General features: G+C 44.5%; 1 protein-coding gene across 8 annotated transcripts in view; it reads right to left on the minus strand.

Annotated features, from left to right (window-relative positions):
* Positions 1-207: 207 nt before the first annotated feature.
* The window catches only part of CCDC93 (coiled-coil domain containing 93), a 94,762-nt gene continuing 78,980 nt past the window's right edge, over positions 208-15,989 (minus strand). For 2 of the 8 annotated variants that reach the window (XM_036319141.1, XM_036319140.1), the window contains exons 20-24: positions 12,699-12,781; positions 9,417-9,454; positions 7,206-7,290; positions 5,342-5,455; positions 208-606 (exon numbers count right to left, since the gene is read on the minus strand). In XM_036319141.1, coding sequence (XP_036175034.1) covers positions 553-606; positions 5,342-5,455; positions 7,206-7,290; positions 9,417-9,454; positions 12,699-12,781 — 374 coding nt within the window. In that variant the 3' untranslated portion in view covers positions 208-552. The other 6 variants (XM_036319142.1, XR_004969259.1, XR_004969260.1 and 3 more) reach the window with 6 other exon arrangements.

A 15,989-nucleotide genomic window follows, 5' to 3' on the forward strand; every position in this document is an offset into this window, starting at 1 on the left:
AAGGGCTCAAGTGACCAGCACTCCCATGGGTTGCTCACTCAGCTGTAAAGCTTTTGTTTACTAAAGAAAATCCAAGGTGGCCAAGCTCTGGGGTCATGCAGCGGTATCTGCTCTCTGGCCCACTTGCCGGGTGCCCGACTGCAGGGACTGTGTTTGATACTTCCATCTCCCTCAATGCTTACTTGTCAGGGGTTGTTCAATTAATACTTGCTGAACAAATGAATTTCTCTTTATTCAGAGAGTCCATACAGGTACCTTCATATGTGCAAAGTTACTGGAGAAATACAAGTTGAATCGACACAGAGAACAAATACTGCCCACACTTCTGCAGAGGATGAGTGTTATCTAAGCCACAATGTTTACACTGTCTGATTCCATCAACGACCATCACAGAGTTGGAATGGAAGCCAACAGGAGAGAGAAAATATCCAGGGTGTGGAAATCATTACACCTGCATCTCTCTACCGTAGCGTTCTGAACCATCTCATGATCTTGTAGCTGATACATGGCGTTCACAATAAATCAATGATGTCCGATGATGGCTGGGAGTTTTCAGGAGGCCTTGGCTTTCATCTTGGACAGCAGCATCTCGTTTCTGCGGCCCTCCTGGAGGGGAAGCAGAGAGAGTGTGTACAGAAAGGCGATGGCAACATTAGCACCCATGTGAGGCCCAGATGGTCTTGCTGTCCTTCCCCCAATCCAACGGGAGATAACTGCTGACCAATTAAACCAGCCTCCCACCACGTTGTCACCAGTGTGGTGAAATTTCCCGGCGACATGCTGACCTTCAATACCAAATTAGCTATGAGACAACCACTGTCTGCACTGTCAGATTGAAAACAGGATGACAAGACTAGGCACTGTCACTCCAAAAGACTTCCTGAAGCCTGTAAAACCTTCCAGGGGACAGAAGCTGAAAGCAGAGTTATGTGCCATTCCTGGATTACTACAGGCAGCAAGGAGAGAAGGGGAAGTCCTTGGAGACAGACTAAGGAGCACAGCAGGTGAAGCAGTAGCAAAGTTCTTACTCTGACAATAGTGAAGGTTAAGAATATCCTTAACTTGCAGACAGACAGAAACTCACAGAAGATGAGAAATATGCATCAGGGGACACCTTCCCCCTTAAGAATGAGCTGTGTGAGATCTATTACTGTATGTGCTGAGGGACATTACTGAGGGAGGTCATTGGCCCCATCCCCTCCCTGTGTAACTGACATACAGTGGTATGAGGTCACCTCTGTATTATTTTATATTCCATTTTTCAGACATCTTCAAAGGCTTCTCACTGTGTCATCCTGCCCTCTTGTTCCCACTGGCTTTCATAGCTCAGGACACATCCATCTGCTAGCAAAAATCTCCACCCCTTGCCCTGGCCAGTGTTTCCCAATGGTTAGAGCACCAGCTGCGCAGTGAAGGGTCTTGGGTTCGATTCCCAGTCAAGGGCACGTATGCTCCCGTGACACAGAAATAGAGAAAAATACTGTAAAACACGACTATCTACTTGTTCTATCCGCGGTTCGCTCCCGCCCCCAGTGGGGCTCTTTTGGGAGGCAATCAGTCCATGCTTCTCTCTCACATCGATGTCCCTCCCACCAGCCCCCTCCCCGGCCCCCACTCCACTCTCTCTGAAAAGCAATGGAAAAATACCCTCAGGAGATGATTAACAACAACAGCAACAAAATCTCCACCCCTTCCCTAGGCCATGTCACAAGGAGCTCTGCTTCAAACTGAGAGGTGAAAGTGGTAGTAGGAAGAGCCTGGAGAGGTTGAGCTTGAGGGCCAGGCCTCTAGCAGCCAGACCCATTAATGTGGAAGAAAAACTTCCTTTCACCCTTGAACCCTCTGCATACAAGACCCCAATGTCAGTGTTTCCACCTCCTCCCTGGGCCTACTTGCTCCCAGCTCTCTGGAGGCCCTTTGCTCTTTCTGGCAGCATCATGGCCCACGGCCACACAGCGCTGGTTTCATTAAGACAAATGCCAGCTCACTGTAGGGTTTACACTCATCTCTCACTCCGCGCCGAGGCCTCGCCAGGCTCTTGGACTGGGGTAAGGCGGAACTCTTCTGTCAGAAGCAAGGTGCTCAGACACTTCTTGAGCACATACTTTTGGGGGGGGGCAGTTAATTTTTCTTGGGGGTGGATACAGAAAAATGGTGAAGTTTTCCTTTCAAAAATTAGTTACTGAAATTTGCTTGGGAGAAAAACCTTCCAGTCTCCCCACCTCCCAAATTAGGGAGGGGTAGAGATGGAACAAGAACAAGTAGATAGTCGTATTTTTATAGTACTTTTCGATACTTCTGTGTATTTTTTAAAATTCCCACAAAAGATAAAACAAAATAATGAATAAAGAAATTAGCTTTAATCTTCACGCACTTCACCTTCTAAAAATGAGGCAAAAACAATACAGAAGCCTGAACCCACTGCTGTGGCAGAGTCCCAGCAGGGGTGATTCTGTGCGTCATACCACACGGAGCGAAGCCTGAGCTGTCAGGAGAGCCATCCAGGCCGCCACCCCGTGGGTGTGTGTACTGAGGAAGTCCCATGCAATCTACTAGGAGCCTTTTGGGAGACTACGGAATGACACTGTTTGACAGAAAGAGTCCTTTAGGCATTTTTTTTTTCTAGAATAAAAGGGAAAATGTCTCCTTGCCTGTTTCTTTCCTGCTTAAAACCATAGGGGCCTGCTCTGCACCAGAAACAGCACATCTGCTCACTCAAGATTATGTGTGCACAGCCAGCTTCAGGCTTCAATGTTGGGCTACAATTTAAATCTTGGTTTGGTGACCTTGTCAGAGATGTGGTTTAGCAACACAATTAATTGATATAATACTGTGATTAAGGTGATTTGTGATTTCAGAGTATGTGTAGTTTCCTGGCAGACCTGTTATTAACAAACTTCCCCAGGGTGAGGGCATGAATTAATGTGCTCAATTAATGTGGAGCAAACCACATGCAATAAAGACAGGTGAGGTTCTGGACAATAATACTGTGCTCTGCATGACGAGTCATTATTGCCCAGCACAGGTGCTGGGACCAGGATGTGATGGGAATTCAGAATTCGGGAGTAGAAGACCAAGCATGTGGGCAAGAGGCAGGTAAAGAAAGCAAGACAGAGAAGGTTCTGGGAGAAGATTCCACCCTGGGATGAAAGTCCAACTTTCAAACTGGCTTTCTACCCCAAATGAGATCTTATTTGGAACTGCAGCATGTAAAATATCAGAATTACTCTGGCTGAAGGTCTGAGGAGCAGCAAGCAAGCCACCATCACCACCTCCTCCTCAGCTCCTATGGTGGCCCCAAGTCACCTCAGAGGAACTTGTGGAAGAAAGTTTAAGGTTTGAGAACACCGATATATGGTTGCTAAATTAAAAATTTTGTAACAACCACAGAGCAATGCACTATCACCCTTATTTTATAAGATGAAGGCAATTTTAACATTAAAAAAAAACACAAGAGGCCATGCTATTTTTTGAAGAGGTGAGGTCGTTAAATAGAAAACATTTAGCTGTCTGAAGAACATACTACGATTCTCCTCCCTTTGTTTCCAGCTTGCTTTGGAGGGAAGAACACTGAGGCATGGCAAGCACCTGGCCTAGGGGACTTCCCTAGCTCTGAAGGCCCCACTGGTGTCTCTGCTGGGAGAGAACTGTCTCAGGAGGCAGGAACACAGAAGTCTTGATGTTTAATGCACCTGAAGGAACCTTTGGTAGGAAGGAACATCTATCTTTGGAGGTCACCCTAAGTCTTCAGCCCTGAGAGCCTGTGGTGCAAGAATGAACTTTTCCATTTCACTTTTATTTGCTTTGACTTTGACAACATATACTTATCCTCCCCAACTTACTTGTTTTTTTGTTTCTGCAGGGCAGTGCTGGCATGTGCAAGCAACATTTGAAATGTAATGCTTATCCTCTGGCCTTCTCTCTTTGTGAGTTACTTGAATTAAAGGGAAAAGAGTCCCTGTTTATCCCCTGCCAGCTCACTCACTGGCCCTTCCACAATTGCAGCTCCAGCCAGACCTGGAACACCTTGCTGGGTCACTGTCTGATGCTGCCCAGCCTTAGGCCTTCTCGGGACTGCTCCCTGGCTGAAGGCCTCTTGCTCTGCCCATGGCCAAGTCTTTCCAAACGGAGAGAAACCTTCCCTACTACAACATGTACATTAGTTCCCCTTCAGCAAAGATTGAAATTACTTATTTATTATTACTAGTTTAATACGGCTTGTTTCCTTGCTTGTCATGTCTCCCTGAGATCATGACATAAGCTTCTTGACCAAATCTGTTTCACAACCTGATACATCCCCCGGGGCATGCATGGTAGGAGCTGGAAGAACACTTAGTGAAAAGATGAAAGATTCTGAAATGCCCGTGGCTCCCAAAAGCTAAACTACAAAAAGGGGAAGGAGAAGTAGGGAAAGAAAAAATGAGGAAGGAGGGAAGGAAGGAAGGTCTTAAAACAGTACAAGAACAAAATTATCACTATGGAAAGATTAGTAGTATATTTTTTTATTCTGTAGACCAAACACCAAAATACAACTTACCTTTAGTGCCTCTGTATTTTCAGCAACCTTTAAACTCACTTAAACCACATGGATTTAGGTTAGAATGGGGGTAGATATTCCTGGAAACAAAGCTGCTGAGATCTGGGAAGTGACAAAGTAGTCTCCTTTCCGGAAGATCTCTTAAGTAAAGGGCATACATTTTTCTTTCTGGAACAGTGGAGAGTAACCCAGCCCAAATGCAGGGAAGAAAAGACAGGGACAAATGAAATTCAGCGACTGGTGGGTGTCACAGGTGCTAGACACAGTGCTAGATGCAATCGTCTCTCATCTGACCCAACAGAACTCACCAACGATGAAATTAAGGCTAAGTAACTGCCGAGGGCACAGCTGGTAGTGGTAAAGGTAGGATTCCAACCCAAGCCTGGCACACTTCAAAGTTCACTCATCCTACACGGCTTCTCAAGGTTCCCCCCACACCCCCATCCTAAGGTTGAGGGGAGAAAAGCTCTAGGTCTAAATCTGTAACAAACATTGTTTCTAGGTGGCCTGTGAGGTGGGCTGATGCTGCCATTTTATAAATTTAATGTGCTTGTCAAGTGTTAGGAAAATGAAAAAAGATGTGAAGTCTCCTGGAACATTCAATTAGAGCCTCAGGATGGCTTCAGAACAAGGAGATCACGACCTACCCCGATGCCACCCTTCACGGTCAGATCTCACTGCCACCTTCTCTTTCCCATCACAGACCAGTAGAAAACCAAGGAAGCGCTCTGTTTCTAAAGGCTCATCTGGAAGTGAACATAAATCTCTCCACAGCTATACAAGCCCGGCCAATCTCCCTCTTACCTCCTTGAACTCTTTCACAGTCTTAAAATATAGCCTCTGTTTTTCCAACAATTCCAGGTACTGGTCATTCAACTGGTCTCTTCTCATTTTGTTCTCTTGCTTCTTCTTTTCCATCTGTTGAAACATTTTGGGAAATGGTAATGAAAAGACATGTTCTGACCAAGGGCTGTTGGCAACATCCAAAAGGCAACTACTACTAATATTTTTATAGATTTCCTTCCAGTATTTTCCTTCTTTATATCACTTTTGCGGTTGGTTTATTTAACTTACATGATATTGCATAGAGGTTCTATTTATTCAGCACTTTTCCTATCACTGGGCATTAACTGCTCCATTTTCATTGTTTTTTTTTGTGTGTGTGTGTGACTAAAAACAATTCACAATCAACCAAGCTATTTTGCCCCCAGAGGATAGTTGGTAATGTCTGGAGACAGTTTAGATTGTCACAACTTGAGGAAGCGGTGCTACTGGTATCTACTGGTAGAAGCCAGGGATGCTGCTAAATATCCTGCAATGCACCGATAGCCCCTATATACCAAGAAATTATCTGGCACTGAGGGGCCCACAGCTTGAAGCCTGGGGGAGGATGGAGAGAATGAGGGGTCAGGATATACCTTCCTCAGGACAGCATCGCCCAGTAAACAGGAAGGAGAAGCCAAAGGGGAAAATGCCAGTAAGTGTCTGTGTTCTTTACTGTTAGCAAGAGCAGCCGAGGAGGAGCACGGTGGGTGGGAAGGTCCACCACCCTGAGACGTGGGTTAGATGGGCTCATGGTTAGCCAGGTTCTCTGCTCTCCGCCTCCCTCACACCCCAGGCCATCAGAAAGGGCCTCCATTCATTCTCTGCAGGAGCCCAACCCACCTTGGTTAAGTATCTGTGTTCAGGCAAGCGCTGCCTCACACCAGCTCTCACTCTTGTGGATGAAAAGTCTTGCCACTAATGACACCTTTTTTTTTCTCTTTTGAGAACAGTATTTTTCTACAGGGAAAACGATACGGAGGGATTTTGCCCTCAGTTAGTTCATCACTTGTGAGATGAGAGCATAGGCAGCCTGGATGTCTGTCTTCTGTGAGTGGGTTTTTATGACAGGTCCCACAGGCAACCCTTTCTTCCATTTGTTTACGTTCTGGCATCACTCACTGGACCACTCTGCCCCAAGATCATGAGCAGATACCCTAAGTCCCCAGGTGGTTCTACAGCCTTGCCTGAGGACTGTATGGTGTGATATTTTTTTTTTTAACAGGAAACTGCAGCTATGTCTGGCTTTTAGACAGTCAGCAAATCTGCTAGCCACTGACAAAAGGGCCCAATATGCAGAGCCACAATGAGGAAAACCACTTGTAACTGGGTGATTATCTGAAAAGCAACCTCTGGAGCTACCACCCTTTTCAGTTCCTCTACTTTCTATTCTGACTTCTGAGGCATTCAATATCCTCTCACTTTAGTAGAATTCAGTTCAGAATTATTGCATTTTTTTTTATAGGAGGTTCCTGAAAACTACAATGCGCCTGAGATCCTAAGGAATCAATCTTTAATGGCAGAATGTCAGGAACCAAAGATGCAGTGAGGAAGTGATGCTGATGAAGTTGGTTTCTCATCTGTAAATGGGTATGACACCACTCACTTAGGAGGGCATTAAAAGAATTAGCATAGTCCTAGGCACAAAGCAGGTGTTCAATCGTGGGAGATATTCCCAAGAGCTGCCTTTGGACCAGCAGTGCAGGAGGTCCTAGGAGCCGGCCCTGCCACTGCAGGGGCATGAAGATACGTCTTCAGGACTGAGAGCAAATGACCAAGAACAGACAGAAGAAGCCTATTCTTCCCAGGGCCTTCTCCATCGCCAGTATAAAACCCGCCTTCTAACCTTCATTCTACTTTGCTTAATTCCTTCAACGATCTGTTCCATCTGACGTAAAAACTGGTCCCGGGAAGCAGGGGAAGCCATGGCTCTGAAAGAAAAATGAGCAGAGAGAGGTATGACCAGCACACAGAGCTCTGAATAAGGGGGAGGTACCACAGAGTCAGCCCAGTCTGGGGTACCCAGATGATGCTCCAAGAGGCAACCAGGCATTTGCAAGTGGACCTGTGGAAAGCCCAGAAAGTTAAGAATTCTAAACTCTGAAGGCATAAAAATGAACTTGATTTTACAATTGAATATTAATCTTTTTTTTTCATTTTTCCTACGATTTTCTTCAGTAACATGTATTTTCTTTAATTAAAATTCCACTAAAATTAACAAAAACTTTTTTACTTTGAATGATAGTCGGTACTGCTTAAGAAATGAATTTTGAAAGATAAATATCACATGATCTCCCTCATTTGTGAAATATAATGAACATAAACTGATGAACTAAAATAGATCCAGAGACATAAAAGCATCGAACAGACCATCCAACCTCAGAGGGAAGGCAGGGGAGGAATGGGGGGGAGGGTGAGAGATTAACCAAAGGACCTGTATGCATGCATAGAAGCATAACCCATAGACACAGACAGTAGGGGGTGAAACATGTCCTCAGGGATGGGAACAACCGGGAGAGGTCAATGGGAGAAGAAGGAGACATATGTAATACTTTCAACAATAAAGAATTAAAAAATAATAATAAAATAAAATAAATGAAAAAAAGAAAAAGAAAAAAAAAGAAATGAATTTTGTCTGGCCAGTGTGGCTCAATGGTTGAGCTTCACCCCATGCACAGGAGGTCACTATCAGGGATATGCCTGGGTTGCGGGTTCGATTGCATCGATGATTCTATCTCTCTCCCCCTCTCCCTTCTTCTCTCTGAAATTAATAAAAACATTTTTAAAAAAAGAAATGAATTTCATTTATTAGTTCTTAAAAATCTGAGGATTTGAGACACTGCTCAAGATTAGTAGACATATTCAGAGATTTCCCTAAAGCCAGCCTGGGAAACCTGGTATTTCTAGAAGCAGCAGCTAATGAGTAGATTCCCTGATGTCCTAAAACATTCCCCTTTGCCTCCAGTTCCACAGAGGAAGTGACATCAGAGGGGTCAGAGCACATGCATACCATGATTAGGAATTCTTCCAAAAAATGTCAATAGCACTCATCACAAAAACACCCAAACTGCAGGCTCTCTCAATGGCCCGAAAGGAAAGATGAAGGCATCACTTTTAGAAATATCACAAGGTTGTAAGTCACTAACTGAATTTTTATCAGGGAGTTATGGGTGTTTTCAATTAGAAATTAAGCTTAAAATTTAGAGCTTGTAATCTATTAAGATCTTAAGTTACTAGTCACCTAGTAGAGATTTGTGCTGGACGGAAAGGAAGCCTGCTAAACAGACATCAGGCCCTGGAGCTTCCTGGAGGGTGGGCGGGCCAATGGGCATGCATGCCTCAAGGCTGGTATGATTTCAATATATCAGTTTAGTACATCCAGTTTTTGGAGAAAATTCCTATCTGAATAAAGTACTTTAGAGGATGCACATTAACTTAAAACAAAGTCAACAAGGAGATTTCTAAAAATCTTTTAAAAATTATACAGATTATACCCCATCTGGGTGGCTCAGTTGGTTGGAGTATCATCCTGTACATCAACAGGGAAAAAAAAAAAGGTTGCCGGTTAAATCTCCAGTTGGGATGTGTACAGGAGGCAACCAATTGATGTTTCTTTCACATCGATGCCTCTCTTTCCCTTCTTTTTTCTCTAAAATCAATAAAAACATATCCTTGGGTAAGGATTAAAAAATATATAATTTCATTACCTAAATTTTAAAACATCTCTATGTCCTCAAGAAAAACTGGTATTAATCTAATCATAGCAGGACAAAAGTAATATACAGAGATTATAGTAGTTGGGCACAGTCAACTAATTTGAAAGTTACCTTTTCCCTAAGCTATTCCTTGTTTTTAAAATTCACTCTAATATCATTGTGTTTTTGCAAGAACTCAAGGGCTGTGCACATTTGCACTTAGCAGCAGGAGTGAAGGATCAGCATCACACATGAGCACTAGGTCTTGCTCAGTGCACTACTGCAGCACTAAGGTGAGCCGAGAAAAGTGGAGGGCACACAAGTCTGACAGAGAGGGGGATTGGCAGTCTGACAGTACTCACTGTGAGAAGTTCTCATGAATTGAGTTCAGCAGGCTAATCTGAGGAAGAAAGAAAAAACTATAAGCAAAAGACTGAAAAGATCCTTGTGCTGCCTCAACCCCTGAAAGCCTGTCCTACTCTGGACAGTGCTTCTGAAAGAGCACATCTTGTTCATGGAGATGAAAGTCGCATGAAAAAAACACAAACAGCAACACGTTCTTAGCCCTATTGTTTTTCCCCAGAAAATCTACCTGGACACTCTATGGCCACAGGAATGTAGGAAGAGGGCTCTCTGAAGGAACCTAAATCCCCACAGAGAAGATGCTGAGCTAACATTAGGGCTCTTTGGGCAAACTGCCACCACGGCCCTTTCTGTCTTGCAAACTTTGCAATTTATTTTGAAGGCTGTCAGTGGAGCAAAGGGTTCATTCGGGTGGGAGCCTTATTCCTCCCCACAAAACCTTTTTGCCAGTGTGGCCAGCTGCTGGGGGTTCTGAGAGGCTCCACACAGAGTGCATCGTTCAAGGCCTCCATTCCTATGGGAACTGCTTTCAGCTGCACAGTATGCCTCTTCATCTACCCCAATGACAGTCCAGGGCAGAGCTCTGAGTCCAGAGAAACTGGAAACCTAGTTCTTCCTTTTTGCCATGTCACTAACTTAACTTGTAAGCTCAGGACTTAGCCCTTACTATACTTGGACCTCAGGTTCAGTATGTAACATGGAAATTATACACTGAGTGGCCAGATTATTATGACTACCTGATGTTTGTAAGCAAACATCAGGTAGTCATAAAAATTAGCTATACTTTTGTGCTGAAGTTGCTAGAGGGCCAGACCATTATAAATAGGGAAGCAGGTTGTTTACCACAACAGTAGAAGTGATTTTTTTTCTGAAGATATGGGTAAACAACTCGATTTAACAGCCTTTGAACGTGGGATATATTCGACCGTGAGTGGCCAGATTATTATGACCAGTCCACCAGTACTTTGTTGGGCCACCTTTTGCCTTCAATACTGCGGCGATTCTTCTTGGCACTGACTCCACGAGATGTTGAAAGGTGATGCGAGGAATCTGACACCATGCCTGATGAATAGCACTGTCCAGTTCTGTGAGATTTGATGGTTGTGGAACCAGCTGCTGGATGGCTCTTTTAACTTCGTCCCACAAATGCTCAATTGGATTGAGATCTGGTGATTGTGGGGGCCACCTAAGCAAGGTAAAGTCGCCCTCATGTTCTTGAAACCACTCCTGCACAATACGAGCACCGTGGCATGGCACATTGTCTTGTTGGAAGAAGCCATTGGGATACGCCATCAACATGATAGGATGAACTTGATCAGCAGTGATACTTAGGTATGTTGTGCTATTCAGACGTTGTTCCACACAAATTAAAGGGCCCAAATCATGCCAGGAAAACATGCCCCAAACCATAACACTGCCCCTACCAGCTTGAAGGGTTGTACTCATGCATGTGGGGTGCATGCTTTCATGCTGTTTCCACCAAATTCTCACTCTGCCATCTGCATGATGCAACTGGAAACGTGATTCATTGGACCACATGACTTTTTTCCAATGCTCGAATGTCCAATCCTTGTGTTCCTGTGTGAATTGGAGACGTTTTATCTTGGTAACTGCAGACAGCAAAGGTGTTCGAACAGGCCTTCAGCTTCCATATCCCATATGATGCAGTGTACGGCTAATTTGCCTACAAACGTCAGGTGGTCATAATAATCTGGCCACTCGCGGTCAAATATATCCCACGTTCAAAGGCTTTTAAATCGCGTTGTTTACCCATATCTTTAGAAAAAAAAATCACTTCTACTGTCGTGGTAAACAACCTGCTTCCCTATTTATAATGGTCTGGCCCTCTAGCAACTTCAGCGTGAAATTATAGCTAATTTGCCTACAAATGTCGGTGGTCATAATAATCTGGCCACTCAGTGTATTCTTGTCCTTATGACTCCACTGGGATGTCTGAAAGCTAAAATATCACAGGCATAAACAGATTTGGAATAAAATGCATGATTTATTAAAATGCATATATAATACTGTGGATTAAAATTAAAAAGTCCTCACTCCCCTATATACTCCTAGGTTTTTAAAGAATGCAACAACTTCAGATACTGCTAATGAAGGAAGGTCAATGGGTTCAAGGTTTTTTTCAGGAGGAGCTGGCCCATCCCTATGTTAGGACTGGCAAGTCTTTCCCATGTCACGTAGGAAGACCCCCAGACCAGGATGTGCAGCAGAGCTATCCCACCAAAGGCAATCTCCTCATCTGTCCAAACCTTTGTCAAATGCCCATTATGGGTAAGGCCCTGGATACAGGGAAATGAGAGCTCAGTCCTCCTCAAGGAGAGCCCCTCAGGAAGAGAGATTTATCTCATTTGATTAGCAACAGGCACTAAAGGTAACAGTAATTATAGATGCCTCCATGTGGGCTCAGGTAAAAGACACATCTGTAAAATTCTTCTTATTAAAGTGGCAATCAGTGCAGGCTGCAAGGTGATAACATGAAAACAAATTCTGTCAAAGTGAGAGGGTAAGGAGGAATTATACGTATTGAAAACCACCATGTGCAAGGAACATCACATTTCCCCCATTCTGTTCCCATCATAATCATACAAAGAGTTGTGCTCCCATTTTCCTGGTAAGGAAAATAAGGCCAGGCTACAACCCAAATCTGCCTGACTTCAAAGCTCATGCTCTCTCCACCACACTGTGCTGCTACTGTGAAGACAAGTACTGTTCTTTTATATATGTAGTTGCACACCCCACCCCACTCATTTGTCATCCGACTTTGGGGAGCCCTGAATTTACGAGTGGATTTGCCTGACAGTGATACTGAGGGGCTGTCAGTGCCATGTGAAGCCCCTTTCACACACTGATGATCCTTTTAGTTCATGCCTCTGTCTGCTACTAATAATTAAACAGACATTTCCCCATGTAAACGATGACAAGCCCACCATCCCCATTTCATTTAGCTGATTCCTTCCTTTAAAACTCTAACGTTTCACCAACTCCAGGCCCCCTCCATATGCACCTTCTGAGCTCCCGCTGTGCTTCTCTTAACGAGGCATGTCTCCCATGCACTATAAGACAGCTGTCCACCAGCCTCACTTCACCCCAGACAAGGTGAGCTCCATGGAACCTTGCACTTTCTGATTCTGCATCCCTGCACTGGGCATACACCAGGCACTCCTTCGGCTGAAACTGAATGCATCCCAGACACCAAGTTCATTTAAACTTCTTGGGGTCAACAGCACTGGTGGCTGCTCATCTGATTTTACAAAGGTTCTTACCTCTTTTTCCAAATAAACTTTTTTATCATCCAGGGTATTATATAAAGTGAAGAATTGCTTGGTTTCTTTATGCACTGCTGAAACTGCAAATGCAAAAAAATCAGCACATGAAAAAGAAAATGTATCAAAACAACCCTAAGCATCCGCTCTTTTTAAGGCACCCCCTCAAGAGTGGGACCTGTCAGGCTGGCACTCTGGACCTGCAGGCTGGGCAGAAGCCCACAGAGCACACAAGCCTGTGCACAGCTGCTACAGGCTGATGGCACGCAGCCAGTTGAAACTGCTCTGGCCAAGAGCAGGGGCTGGAGGAATCTCCTTGTCAGATGTGGGTTTCTCAGAAGTCCCTCAGGTGAGAAGCCCTGGGAGGAAGGTGACAAGGATGATGAAACGCCAAGCAAACTCTTTGTGTGGCTTCCTCCCTTCCCACACCCACATAGCTCTGAACCTAGGTGACCTCCTCAGGGGTCTAAATTCCCATAAGATACAGCCACCCAGAGAGAGATAAAACCCCAAGACCTGTGTTCACAGCCAGGCTTTGAGCCCAAGCTGAGCACCCAGTGTAGCTGTAGCTAAAAATCTGATGCCGCATGGTTATCAGGCACAGCCAAGACTAGGTGGGGTCTAGGCCATGGGCTCCAGGTCCCTGAAAGCAGGTTGCCTCTGGAACAGGACACTGCGAGAGGAGAGCAGAGCAGGCCTGAGCAATTATGGTTTCCTTGGGCAACTACCATTAACATTTATATCCGATTCTTTAAACCACTCAACTTTTAACTTTTATATTCAGTAAGAGCTGTGTTTTCGTCCAGCCGTGCAGCTCAAAGACAGGGAAGGTTGGGGAAATTTGCTGAACATATCTGGTAACAGAAGTTAATCTGATATAAGTATTTGATGCAACAGGAAAAAATGTTTCCAACATCAAAGTGTATAATTTGCATAAAAATCACACTATGAACCAGTCAATATAAAGTATTATTATTCTTGCTAAAAGCTTTAGAACAGTGGTACTCAATCCTGCTTGAAAAGGGGAATCACCTGAGGAGCTTTTAAAGTCCATGACCAATTAAATAAGATATTCTGGGGATGGGACCCAGGTGATTACAATGGGTGGCCAAAGTTGATAGTCACTGTTGTAAACGCACCAGTCAACTTTTAGTTTTATTGCTCAGGAATGTAGCTGTCCCCATTACTCCATCCAGCTCAAGGACTGGTTGGGGGATGCAAGTATTTGATGATAATTTTTAAAAAAATGATGTAAATATTCTGGTACAACTGATTAAAAATGTCTTTGGTGTAAAAATGTCCTATCAAAATGACCTTAACATGTGAAATTTACTCTGTGAGCTATACAGGTACAAGGCATTATTAATATTTTTAAAAGTTTTAAAGTAGGCAGGGGAGAAAAGGGAAAAGATTTAACTTAAAGGCAGAAGCTACTGTCTGCTGAGAAACTGCCGTTGCTGCTACCTGCAGCAGAGCACCTGGGTCAAAGATAAAGACTGTGATCCTCAGGATGGTGGGGTAGACATGGGAAAGGAAGCACGAGTCTGGACTCCAGCAGTTACAGTGCTCTAGACCAAACCAGGAAGACTCTTCAGAGGCCAAGTTCTCAAGGCAAAATCTGAGGTGGATTTTAAAGAAGAGTTGAGCCCTAACCGGTTTGGCTCAGTGGATAGAGCAGTGATGGCGAACCTTTTGAGCTCGGCATGTCAGCATTTTGAAAAACCCTAACTTAACTCTGATGCCATGTCACATATAGAAATTTTTTGATATTTGCAACCATAGTAAAACAAAGACTTATATTTTTGATATTTATTTTATATATTTAAATGCCATTTAACAAAGAAAAATCAACCAAAAAAATGAGTTCGCGTGTCACCACGCGTGTCATAGGTTGGCCATCACTGGGATAGAGCGTCGGCCTGCGGACTGAAAGGTCCCAGGTTCGATTCCGGTCATGGGCATGTACCTTGGTTGTGGGCACACCCCCAGTAGGAGGTGTGCAGGAGGCAGCTGATCGATGTTTCTCTCTCATCGATGTTTCTAACTCTCTATGCCTCTCCCTTCCTCTCTGTAAGAAAAAAACACAATAAAATATATTAAAAAAAAAAAAAGAATAGTTGAAGTTTGCCAGGACCTGTAGGACAGTGGCAACTGGATCTGGGGACCAGCTCACTGGCCAAGACTCAGATATCCTCCTGAGAGGGGAAGGCATGGAGGGACTGTAGGGGAAGCCAATCAGTGACTCTAGCCTGCATGATGGAGGACTTTATCAGGGCATTTAGGATTTTGAAGATTACCCAACAAGTTATGGCGAATTATTAAATGCTAGAGCTATTAAAGCAAGAATGTAAATGATTAAATTTATGTTTGAGAAAGGTCTCCCAGGCAGGAGGGCAGAGAAGGGGTCAGACTCTAAGCAGTGATGAGAAGGTGGCTATAGCACAAGTCCCAAAGGAATGGACTTGACCATGACTCAGAAATGGAGCAGACAGAGCAGCATGATGTAGAGTGGACTAAGGGGGCCCCGCTTGGCTAAACAGTGACCCCAGTGAACAAGAGGAAATACAGGACAGGGAGGCTATAGAGCATGAGGTGTCCAGTGGGAGCCTAGGGAAGGGGCGATGGTCCAGGAGTCTTGAAGGATTTTGTCAGTCAGAGGAGGAAGGGTCTGAGCCAGGTGCAGGAGGAGTCAAGGCCTCAGGTGTCCAAACGCATGGTGTGTTCAGAGGCAGTGTGTGGACTGGTGAGGCCAACTGTGGACTTAGAGCAAGAAAGGGGTCCCCAGCAGTCACTTAGACTGGGGCGGACCCCTGTAAGAATAAGTAGAGGCTTTATTTAGAAGGTTCTGGGGAGCTCCTGAAGATTTTCCAGCAGAGGGAGAAGTGACAAAGTCAGATGTGTGGATGAGAGACTTGCAGAAGAGGCTGCAGACCAGCCAACGGTCATTCAGCTGAGCTGTGATGCAAATAAGAACAGATATGGCGGTAGCACAGAAAGGCAATGACAGCTTTGAAGGCCACTCTGAGCCTGAGGAGATGTGGTCACTGATTCAGGCCAAGGGAGATCCAGTCCTGGATTATGGGGTGAATATGATGCTGTAAAGGAAAGGACCACATAAGCCAGAAAGTCTGGAGGAGAAGGACAAGGAATGAGAACTGATCTAGAGATAATGAGGTCACGATGTTCTATGCAATGCTGCAAAGTGGATGGGGAGCTCAGTGGAGCCAGATGGCTGATTGAGATGAGGGCTGGTTCAAAACATTCTAAGAACTCAACTAGAGTAACTGTTCA

This window comes from Myotis myotis, unplaced genomic scaffold (assembly GCF_014108235.1).
Source record: "Myotis myotis isolate mMyoMyo1 unplaced genomic scaffold, mMyoMyo1.p scaffold_m19_p_8, whole genome shotgun sequence".
Lineage (NCBI taxonomy): Eukaryota > Metazoa > Chordata > Mammalia > Chiroptera > Vespertilionidae > Myotis > Myotis myotis.